Genomic DNA, 12,719 nt, shown 5'->3' with positions numbered 1-12,719 from the left:
CAAAAGAGGGCGAGAGAGGCGGATGAGGGTCCGCGAGAGACGCAGGCGCAAAAAGAGTCCGACAAGAGCACAGAAAACAGGAGTGAGCACATACAGAAAGGAGTCACAAAAATGAGGCTCAACAAGCACCAAAATAAGGAAAAAAAACATTAAAGAGTACTCAAACGAGGGGAAAGCACGAAACACATTGCACACGAAACTAAACACACCAAAAAAAAAAAGAACAGACGAGCGCACAATAGCAAGGCACGACCATACCCCCGCCACCCTACAGGCACGGGACGGGACGGGACACACACCAAGAGGGGGATTCAACAAGCCCATGGAAGACCAAAAAAAAGAACACAAAACCACCCCACAGACCCTACAAGCAAGGGACGGGACACACAAAGAGGGGGAGAGAGGCGGATGAGGGGCCGCGAGAGACACAGGCGCAAAAAGAGTCCGACAAGAGCACAGAAAACAGGAGTGAGCACATACAGAAAGGAGTCACAAAAATGAGGCTCAACAAGCACCAAAATAAGGAAAAGGCACATAAAAGAGTACTCAAACGAGGGGAAAGAGTACTCAAACGAGGGGAAAGCACGAAACACATTGCACACGAAACTAAACACACCAAAAAAAAAAGGACAGACGAGCGCACAATAGCAAGGCACGACCATACCCCCCCCCACCCTACAGGCACGGGACGGGACGGGACACACACTAAGAGGGGGATTCAACAAGCCCATGGAAGACCAAAAAAAAGAACACAAAACCACCCCACAGACCCTACAAGCAAGGGACGGGACACACACAAAGAGGGGGTTCAAACAAGACACAGGAACACAAAAAGAAACAAAACGCTCGCGCAACAACGATCCCCCCCACACATCCATAAGAAAAAATGTCTCGACTCCAAAAACGCAAAGCTCAACTAAAGCTTCTAACTAACGATGTACCTAAAAGTAAAAACTTTATGAACTGCATTAGATCCTACAATAGTTCATTTGCTTTTGCATATACCGGAGTAAATATCAGGCCACCAAAAGGCAATGGCCCATACTGCTTTCGCATATGTGCACAAATACTGCATCGCATTGGAACAGTGCACCCTGAAACAAATCAACAACGCAAATATGCACAAATCTACATCCTAGATCCACATGACGCAAACTATCAATCAAAGTGCTGCATCGCAACAGGCACGGATTCAAAACGAAACACCTCCCATCTCAGACATACGTTAATGGCAGCGAAGGCTACAACGGGCTTCTCACACAGCACAGGCAAATCGATTACAGCTCCAAAACAACACGTCCCAAATACTACACATGCAACAACGCGCCTCTCAAACGGCACAAGGAAAACATACACCAGGAAAATTCATTCGGATTAATGAATGTCATTTGCAATCATTGTCATTCAGTTCACTTCCCTGAAGAAACAACTGGCAATACAAGTTATACATTTACACGTTGTTGTCAAAAGGGTCAAATTAGACTGCCTTCTTTACATTCATATACTGAATATCTACAGAAGCTTATAACTGACGATGTACCTGAAAGTTAAATCTTTATCAACTGCATTAGATCCTACAAATCGGTATCCACTATGAACATTAACGGTGGCACTGCACGTGACATCCGTCTTGAAAAAATGTTGTTTATTGATGAATGTTCAATGACATGAAGTCACTTACTCAACACCATTCATAAACTTCTACAAACGTTTATGAATAATAATATTCGATTTGGAGGAAAGGTACTTTTATGAGGAGGAGATTTTAGACAGTGATTAGCTATTCTTCCAGATGCCATGCACTCAGCTATTGTTCAGTGCACCTTAAAATACGCAGACAATTGGCATTACTTTCAAAAGATACAGTTAGTAAAAAAGATACGATGTCCAGAACCAGATCATAACAATTGCTTATTACAACTGAGAGATGGTACACTCACCAATACAGATGGACTTCAGCCACATATTATTACAATTCCTCAAGCCTTTATCTGCGACGACTTAGTTACAGAGACATTTGGAACAGCAATCTCATTAGACCAAATGCCCCTTTTAACACAACGCACTATATTATGTCCAAAAAATATTAATGTGGAAAACATAAATACCCAAGTCATTCCATTACTTCCTGGAGAGACACAACTCTTTCTAAGCTCTGACAAACTTGACTCTGATCACAACAATAACCATCTTAAATGACCTTACAAGTTCTGAGCTGGAATTACCTTTTACACTTAAACGGCGTGTACAAAGAAATTTTCAAATAAACCTTTACACTGTGCCACACACTTTATTGTTTGATTTCTATTTGCATCATCTACACCGTCACACTATTCTATATCTCATTCATACATCACGCTCTTTGTCATTCCCAACACCAGGGGTTGGCGAGCGAAGCCCACCCCACAGACCCTACAAGCAACGGACGGGACACACACAAAGAGGGGGATTCAAACAAGACACAGGAACACAAAAAGAAAGAAGACGCTCGCGCAACAACAATCCTCACCACCCCCCCCCAACAAACACACATCCATAAGAAGTGACACCCAAAGCCACATATTCTAAAGTGAACGTCAACACCTTCACACTAGACAGCATAGGTGTCAGCATTGGTGGATCTCCTTACAATAAAGCACTATTAACCGTTCAACTGCAGAAAAGGAAACATATTAACAGTGACTGCGATCCTCCGGAGTGGCAGCAAATCTGTTAATAAATGGTCGTACATGTCACTCAATATTCAAAATACCGGTCCCAATCACAGAGACATCAGTATCCACTATGAACATTCACAGTAGCAATGCCCGAGACATCCGTCTTGCAAAACTGATAATTATTGATGAATGTACAATGGCATCCAGTCACTTACTCAACACCATTGATAAACTTCTACAAACGTTGATGAATAATAATATTCCCTTTGGAGGAAAAGTTCTTTTATTAGGAGGAGATTTTAGACAATGCTTAGCTATTGTTCCACATGCCATGCGCTCAGCTATTGTTCAGTCCACCTTAAAATACGCAGACAATTGGCATTGCTTTAAAACAATACAGTTGGTACAAAACATGCGATGTCCAGATCCAGAATATAACAGTTGGCTAATACAACTGGGAAATGGTACACTCACAAATACAGATTGACTTCACCCAGATATTATTTCCATTCCACAATCCTTTATCTCAGACGACTTAGTAAAGCAGATATTTGGAACAGCAATCACATTAGACCAAATACCCCTGTTAACACAACGCACTATATTATGTCCAAAAAATATTAATGTTAATCACATTAATAACCAAGTCATTTCATTACTTCCTGGAGAGACACAGATCTTTCTAAGCTCAGACAAAGTTGACTCTGATGACGACAATGAACATATAAATTTCCCCTTAGAATATTTGAACACTATTAACCCTGCCGGATTACCACAACACGACCTTGCCCTTAAAAACGGAACAATAATCATGCTATTAAGAAACCTTAACACAAAACAGGGTTTATCCAATGTCACACGGTTAGTCGTCAACACCATGACACGCAATGTTATTCAAGCGACAGTTCTTACAGGATCACATTCTAACAATACTGTTCTCATTCCTAGAATTGACCTTACGAGTTCTGACCTAGAATTACCTTTTACATTGAAACGCCGACAGTTCCCCATTAAACCTGCATTTGCCATGACCATCAACAAATCACAAGGACAAACCATGGACAAGGTTGGCATCTACCTCTCTGAACCCGTTTTTGGACATGGACAACTTTATGTTGCCTTCTCACGTGTTCGCCGTTCATCTGACGTTAAAGTTAAAATTATAAATAATCCATGCCAAGGAAGACTCATTCAAGGACAAGACACCATCTTTACTGCTAATGTTGTATACAAAGAAATATTCCAATAAAACATTAATATATGACAAACACTCTATTTGTTATTTCTATGGGCATCATCCAAAGCTGCACACTATTCTATATCTAATTCATACATCTGACTCTTTCTCATGTCCCAACGCCAGGGGTTGGCGAGCGAAGCGAGCAGGGGGCGGAGCCCCCTAGTTAAAACATAATCAAAACATGCACTCACTGAGAAAATTATTAGGAACATCTGTAAACCTGTTTATCCTTGCAAATTTCAATCAGCCAATCATGTGACAACAGCACAGTGGATAAAACCCTGCCGATATGGCTCAGGAGCTTCAATTAATGTTCACTTAAAACACCAGAATGGTGAAAAAATGTGATTTCAGCCGCTACACGATTGTTTGTGCTAAAGGGACAGTTTGAGCATTTCTGTAACTGCACTTCTGGTATTTTCACACACAACAGTCTCCAGAGTTTACTCAGAATTGTGTGAAAAACAAAAAATGTCTGCCAGTGTGTGGTAGTTCTGCAGAGAGAAATGCCTTGTTGATGAGAGGGCTCAGAGGAGAACGCCCAGACTGGTTCAAGCTGACAGGAAGGCTGCAGTAACTCAGATAACCACTCTGTGTATCTGTTGGTGAGCAGAAAAACATCTCTGAATGCACAACATGTTGAACCTTGAGGTGGATGGGCTACAACAGCAAAAGACCCCATCAGGTTCCACTCCTGTCAACCAAGAACAGTTAGCAGAGGCTGCAGTGGGCACACCCTCATCAAAGCTGGACATGTGAAGACTGGAGAAAAATAACCTGGCCCAGAATGGTTGTGGTTGTGTAATAGTGTGGAGAATGTTCTTTGGGCCTGTTTAATATTAATCATTCATCACTGCCTCTTTGAATATTGTTACTACTACCAGAATTGTCATGTACCAGGTCACAAAGCACAGTCATCTCACATGACAATATGAGTCCAGTGTTCTTCAGTGGCCTTCCCAGTCACCGGAACTGAATCCACTGCAACTCCTTCAGAATGTGAACAAGAAAATTGCAGCATGAATGTGCAGCTGACAGATCTGCAGAAAATACATGATGCAATCCAGTCAACAGTCTTCCTAATAATTTGTTCAGTGAGTGTACACAGATACATATACACTCTGTGTGTATACCGTATATTTATATTAATTATATATTATGTGTGTGTATATATATATATATATATAGGGGCAGCACGGTGGCGCAGTGATAGCGCTGCTGCCTCGCAGTTAGGAGACCTGGGTTCGCTTCCCAGGTCCACCCTGCGTGGAGTTTGCATGTTCTCCCCGTGTCTGCGTGGGTTTCCTCCGGGCGCTCCGGTTTCCTCCCACATTCCAAAGACATGCAGGTTAGGTGGATTGGCGATTCTAAATTGGCCCTAGTGTGTGCTTGGTGTGTTTGTGTGTGTCCTGCGGTGGGTTGGCACCCTGCCCAGGATTGTTTCCTGCCTTGTGCCCTGTGTTGGCTGGGATTGGCTCCAGCAGACCCCCGTGACCCTGTGTTTGGATTCAGCGGGTTGGAAAATGGATGGATGGATGGATATATATATATATATATATATATATATATATATATATATATATATATATATATATATATACTGTATATATATATATATACTGTATATAATACACATACAGTGTGTATATTCCCCATTTCCTCTTTTGGTTCCTTTCCCACTTTTTTCCTTTTCCAACATGTTTATATTAATCACAATAAATATTACAAGTTTAGCCACCCTCTCTCATATTAATGCCACTATTTGTTGCCTTCCCCTCATTGGAGTTAATGTACAGTACTGACTGAAGACAGGCTGTTTGTGATCTTTGCTCCAGTACTTAATTGGACCTTTCATGTTTTAAAGATTGACCAAATTCTTTTCCCTCCTCTTCAGATTCCTCTGGTGGTTTGTATATGTAAGAGCGACCGTCCACAATTACTTTGAGCCTAGCTGGCATGAACATGCCATGTCTAATGCTAGCTTTGCACAAGTGCTTTCTTGATGCTTAAAATGGAATCCTCTTTACAGCAATTATGGCAGATACCCAGAGCTATGGATACAGTTTTTCTTGGAGGCAAAAGGCATTTATAATTTATGTGTCTGCTTTAAAGTCCTCACATAAAACTTTTACCGGGTTGCTGGATTATTTGGTTTCTTTTGGACCAACAATTCTGCTAGTTTTCCTTCTAGATCTATTTTCAGACAGAATTAATTTCTTACATAATGTTTTACATTTCATTTCTAGAGCAATTACATTTTTTTCCAGTTGTCTGATGCATTTTCTGAGCTTATGCTTTACATCAGCTCCAAACACATTAGTTTTATTCCTGATTTTGATCTCTGTTTGTTCCTGGTGTTCTGTATATTACCTTCCATTTCTTCTATGTTTTTTCCAGTTTTGCCTAAAAACATTAACTTCAATATTCACACTGATCCTTCATTTCCTGAAGCAAATCATTCTGACCTTTCTGGAGTTTAATGTGCATTTCTATAGTTCCATTTTTATACAGCACTGACAGTGTCTTTGCTGTCTTTCATTAAAATAAAGTTTATTCTTTCTTAATTGAAGATTCTGAGTTGCCTTTCTTTGACTGCTGCTTAAAGTTAATTACAAAAAACTACATCCTTATATTCTGCCCCAAAAAATTTTGTGAATTTATGGCTGGCGTTCAGAGAAGCACTATACAAATATTGTATCCATTCATACTGACTCTGCCTGGTGGACTTCTGCACAAATAATGGGGTTTTTGGTTGTGTTTTGGACAACAGAATTGTTAAGTAAAATCATTTTATGTTGTAAAGTGTTTTATAAAATTATGATCAAATACAACAGTCATTTTTATGTGTTCTTTTATACAGATAATAGAATGTCTTCCTCAAATTTAAGAGTTTCACACAGTTGCTGGTTTGTACAGATGTAATTTTGCTCCAGCAGCTTTCTATGGCAGAATGCATTGGTTGTGTTGCTAGTTCCTTCCCCGTGTGTGCTGTTACCCTGTGAAAGACGGCTAGGACAGGTTGTAGCTCTTTGCACACTAACAAGAAGTACCAGGATCAGAAAGATAAGGTTCTGTACTAATCATTTATTTGTTTTGTTTTATTTATTGATTTGCTTTCAGCTCCTTCAAGTAGGAAGCCTGGAGACCCTCTAATCATTTCTGACATTAAACAAGGAAGTGTTGCACACAGGTAAGATCACTAATGCGCTGACCATGGTCACAATCATTCCAAGAGGTTGTGGTTTGTATGAGAATCATTAAATGATTCCGTTTGCACATTGTAGTCCCGTCCACATGAATTTTCTATTGGTACGTTCGTTTTCTCCTTACACCTTAAAGAAATGCATATTAGGTTAATTAATGACTCAGATATGAATAATTGTGGATAGCAATGTGTCCAGAAATAGTTTCTTATCCCATAAAGGTTGACTCCATTCTTGCTTCCAAAACTGTAGAGGCAAACTAAATGTTTTTTTTTTTAATATAAACTCTTTTTTTTTCATGTAAAAGCTGAGATTTAATAATTGTGGGAAAAAGTGCAATATTCATCAGAAAGTTTTACTAATTGTGGAATCACTTTGAATTTTGGACAACAGGTATTTTCATCAACACAAGCCTTGGCCATGCATTTAGACATGTCTTGCTTCTAGAGCAATTAAGGTGATTACATTGAAAAGCAGGAGAGTGTCTTTTTGGTGGATAAAATTAATCAAACTTGAATAAAGCTCACTTCTCTGACATATAACTAGAACAGAGGAGGTAAAAGCATGTATTGTCTGCTGTGTTTGACTTTTCACATTAATGTGGAGAGCTGCATTTTGTAAGCCATGTTATCATCTGTGATGTGTAAGAGCACGGAGTTGCAGATGGTGCCACCAATTACTTTATCCAGTAGAACAACTGGATGATTGTTCTTGATAATTTCCACCTTTAGATACATTCTTTTCTGTTTAGTATTTTATAATACTGTGAAAGAGCAGACAGGCAACAAAAAAGATAACTAAAAAGTAATGCTGAATGCCTTCTTAGTATATAGTTGCTTTGCAGCTAATATTTATTGGGCTACAAATATATGCCAACTTAAAAGATTGTTCTAGGTCTGGCAAATAAAAAATGTTATGTATATCATGCATTAGTTCTTGAAAGCTGATGAATGTATGCAGTAGTACTAGTAACACTGCAGTAATCCCTGGTTCAAAATGGTAACAAAACACAAAATTTAAAAGATTAAAAAAGGAAAAGTGGTTAAGGTGATGTTGGCATAGCCATCAGTAGAAAAGATAGCATTTAAATCTTACAGGACTAAAGCATAAACTTCTAGAGCACGATGTCTTGTTATTGATTCAAGACTCACTAAAAACCGGATAAGGACACTAAAGTTTAATATTTATGGTGTCTGAGACATAGACTTTCAAAATCACCCATTTAGAGTTGTCTTAAATGAAACTTATTTACTCTGGTATTATCTTGTTGCCAGTAAGTCACCTAATTTTGCCCTGCTGGAAGAGTTCTGTAATAACTTTTGTTTCACAGTGGCTAAGGGGTGTGCTGACATTTCAGAAATTTGAAAAAGTTTATTTTTAATCAAACCAATATTTAATTTCCTGCAAAGCACAACAGTGTTCTTGGATACTGTTCTTTTTCATCCCCCAGAGCAATGTTAGTTCTGCCATCTTTTCCTCCTAGATTCCTAATTTGTAATTAACAGGGGAAAAAGGGGAGCAGGTGTATTTAGAAGTATCAAAAGGGGGTAATTAAAAATATCTATCTATCTATCTATCTATCTATCTATCTATCTATCTATCTATCTATCTATCTATCTATCTATCTATCTATCTAAATTGATAATGTCTTAACTTGACCTTATGGCACACAACACTCTGTAGCCTTATCATAAATTGAAGTAGGTTGAGCATGTTGGCGGGTATATAAAACACAAAAAAAGAGAACTTAATCTACTGCATAAAAAAAAACTGATGGCTGTAATGAACTCACTAGTGTGCCCTGAGCGGAGTCCTTCAGCAACCAAGAAGCTGCCAGACCTCTTCACATTACAGTTATCTTTCATTCTCCCACCATCAGTCATTATATCCTATTAACCAGCATCCGGAAGTTTGCACTTCACAAGTAAAAATAACAAAATTTCATATTCAGAAAACAATATTTGAAGTTGAAAAATTTGAGTTAAAGTTTTGGCATGGTGATGACAGCTAACCATTTTCTTCATCTGCTCACAGAACAGGAACTCTGGAGGTTGGGGATAAACTGTTAGCTATAGATAACATCAGGCTGGACAACTGCTCTATGGAGGATGCTGTTCAGATTCTTCAGCAGTGCGAGGATTTGGTCAAACTCAAAATACGTAAAGATGAAGACAACTCAGGTACTTTTTTTAAAAAAAACAAAAAAAAAACAGTACATATATGTTATACATTTTTAGGAGGTGCTTAAAATTCTAAACTTTTCAAACACTGAATCTATTTAAGCCTTTATATAATTATCTATGTGTAACAAGCACCTTTGAATATAGTCAGCTCTGTAATTATTTTTGTCATCACCCTAAAACAGATGTGTAAGAAACCCTGACCTAACAGAAGTTGTGTAACTCAACAGGGGAGTCACCTGGTTGTAGATTCAATGGTAGTCACTGTCACAACATGCTTACCCAACAGAGTACTTCACATTCCAAGACGAGCCAATAGAAGTGGTGTTGTACATTAGAGCAGTTAAAGAGAATAGATCAGTGAGGCCGGTGTAAAGACACTTGAATACTCAATAGTAAGTTTAGTATTTCTAAAGTATGTTTTCATACATGTTCTGCGGTGGGTTGGCACCCTGCCCAGGATTGGTTCCTGCCTTGTGCCCTGTGTTGGCTGGGATTGGCTCCAGCAGACCCCTGTGACCCTGTGTTCGGATTCAGTGGGTTGGAAAATGGATGGATGTTTTCATACAAAACATAACATGCAATGAGCAATATGTCCACCAATATTTTCAAAATTGGGAACACATGTTTTATTGGTATTCATAAAACTGGTTCCATGTAATGTGGAGGATATTGTTTCATCTAAGAATTGCAAAACAGACTATAAATTAATGTTAGAAAAAACTGGAATAAACAAAATAATGAATCACAAAACTTTATTAGCAATTAGTAACTTCAACACCCTCTTATGAAAGTTCATCCTTCTTGTCATTTGTTATCATTTCACATGACTGTGAAATTGTCTTTATCACCAACTTTTTCTGCCCCCCTTTGGTATAACAAAGAAGTAACAGATGCTATGGGAGACTAGAACGCCATATCCTTTGTGGGTTTTCAGACAAATTAATTGGTTAACTTAAACATCAAAAAATGCATAACTGTGTAAATTAAGTAGCCATAAATAACACAGTTTACAAAATGTATGATTTGCAGTTAGTTAAGTTTGTGCTGAGTGAGTCTGCTGGGATACACATTTTTATTTTAGAAATCCCATATGCTGATAGTTTTGATGCTAGTAAATCCACTAATGTTTAATGACAAAATATCTTGGTCACACTACAATATATTACACAGGGCTGTTTGATGTACATATACAAATGAATAGTCATTAAGACGGGGCATGTACTGTAGGATATGGAGAATAAGGTGTCACCTGAGAATACACGTGTCCTGTGCTTAAAATCGCTTCTTACTGGAGGGTTCTGCAGGCCAGCAAAGTATCATGTGACACTCAAAGGGTCAGTCTGAAAGGATGACTATCATTATGGAGACCTCAAGAAAAGCATTTTAAACTGATGCATTACAAAGATGTCTTCCTTTATGCAATCCATGCTGTAATGTTTTAGTAGGTAGAAAAGTAGCCAAAGCAAAACCATTTCTTTGACATAATCATATTCAAGAAAAGCCTGGTGTGAACGGGATTAGCTGCCATAACAAATGGAGACTGGTCATCCAGATCATTGGGTGGGTCACCCAGAGATCTCCCAGGTTAATTTTTCCAACCTGATGTTTTTGTTATCACATCATTCTAAAAAAGAGAATATCATAAAAAGCAAAAAAAAACAACTTTTTATTAAAATAAAGAAACAACAATCTCTGCATTGTTTATTCTTATACAGTATTTAAGATATACCATTTTAGTCATTGGTGCATATTCCCTCAATTCTAAAACAGTAATTGGCTATTTTACTTAAACAGCAGGAGTCCAAGGCTGTTGCTCCCATCCCATCTTGTGAATTTGCACTTTATCTTTCACTGTGCCTCTTTGTGTTATTTTAGGCAGTATGCTTTATATACCTCCTATAACTGTTCACATATGAAATTACAAATCTGTGAAACACAGAAAAATAATTTGCCCAGATTGTTAGCTGCTGCACAAGAAGGCAGAGACCAAAAAGACTCCTCCAGAAGCAACAATTTGCCTTAATAAAAATATGCTCTTTTAGTTGGGAGTACTTTCTTGCTGGTATGCTGCACAAGGTCTAAATACAATTATTTTATTCTTTTATTACTTTGGGTACTGCAAACAATTGTTTGATTTTGTTACTGTCCTCTGATCTTTCAGATGTATTCTACTGCTTAAAATACAACAGTAATTCTATGGCTTACTAAAAAAGAGTATCTGCAGTAAGCAAATCCATATGAAAAATGAGTAAAAACAAGAAATTAGGCCACATTATTTTTGTATAATTTTAGTTGTGATCAAATGTTATGATAGTAAAAATCAAAGTGGTTTAGACTTGGTATACGCCTGTGGAAATTGAAGCTAGGCTCATTGTTCATATTACCATCAGTTTAGTTCAGGATAACAAGTAAACCTAATTAAATGGCAGTGCACTGTATCAGCAGTTATTTGCATATGAAGCCTTAGAGTAGTTTCATATTATGACTTGGGCTGTGGCAACACCACTGACATAAAGCTGGAAATCCAGAGCTGTCATGCCACACTGCACTTACTGAAAAACAATCAAAATGAGGAGCTCACTGCCACACTCCCAGGAAACAGAAATGTGCAACTTAACCAAAGAGCACAAAGCTGAAATGCAGTCTGTTTTAATGGAGAATAAGCTTGTCATTTTAAAATGACAGCATGCATCTTCCAGATTCTTCTTCACTGACCATGCAAACAAACAGAAGAAGTGCTTATTTAGCACTAGTTTGTGGTGTATTTGGAGTGTGTAAGCCCCCATCACTTTTATACTTTTTTGGCATTACACAGGTAACAAGAAAAACAAAATTAAAAATAGCACAAAAAGAGAATACAAAAGAAAGACAAGGGAACGAGAACAATAAACTATAAAAAAGTAAAAAAAAAAAAAAAAATGAAAAACAAAGACACGATTCCAACAAAGGATCAATTATCTGAGCTGGCACTGAAGGCACCTTCCAAAGCTGTTCTGTCACTTGACAAATTGCTTGAGACAGTGAACTTTAGAAAAAGGAGTGCGCACTTTTCCTGGCGAGGAGACATCACAAATGACTGAACACTTAGATTAGACTTCTTGGAAACACTGTAAAGTTTCAATCAGTCCCAACCTTCTAAGATGAAAACAGGATAGTCTGAATAGGGGCAGATGATAAATATGCTTTAGATGCATTTAAAATAGCCCGAGGTAGGGCTGAGTGTTCTTCTTGAGCAGATGAGCAGGCCAGTCAGTATCAACAGGTGTTAGAGGCTTAAAACTGCTGCAGGGCTTTCAGTGCACTCTGGCCAAGTTAATTCAAAGCTGTTGAGTTTGAAGCTTGGAGCTTTAGAACACTACAACTAATACTTAAAATTCACTGCCTTGGAAACAATGCCAAAGTTGCTTTGTCTAACTATATTTAAAAATGGAAAAAA

At 38.2% G+C, this 12,719-nt stretch overlaps 1 protein-coding gene across 7 annotated transcripts in view; it reads left to right on the top strand.

The window, feature by feature from the left end:
- Positions 1–12,719, top strand: part of grip1 (glutamate receptor interacting protein 1) — a 550,412-nt gene that overhangs the window by 519,100 nt on the left and 18,593 nt on the right. For all 7 annotated transcript variants that reach the window (XM_051923395.1, XM_051923366.1, XM_051923388.1 and 4 more), the window contains 2 exons: positions 7,018–7,087; positions 9,135–9,280. In XM_051923395.1, coding sequence (XP_051779355.1) covers positions 7,018–7,087; positions 9,135–9,280 — 216 coding nt within the window. The remainder of the gene's footprint in view (positions 1–7,017; positions 7,088–9,134; positions 9,281–12,719) is intronic.

This window comes from Erpetoichthys calabaricus, chromosome 1, assembly GCF_900747795.2.
Source record: "Erpetoichthys calabaricus chromosome 1, fErpCal1.3, whole genome shotgun sequence".
NCBI classification, from domain to species: domain Eukaryota; kingdom Metazoa; phylum Chordata; class Cladistia; order Polypteriformes; family Polypteridae; genus Erpetoichthys; species Erpetoichthys calabaricus.
Note: the sequence above shows the minus strand (reverse complement) of the source record. Positions and strands in the feature narration are given on the sequence as shown.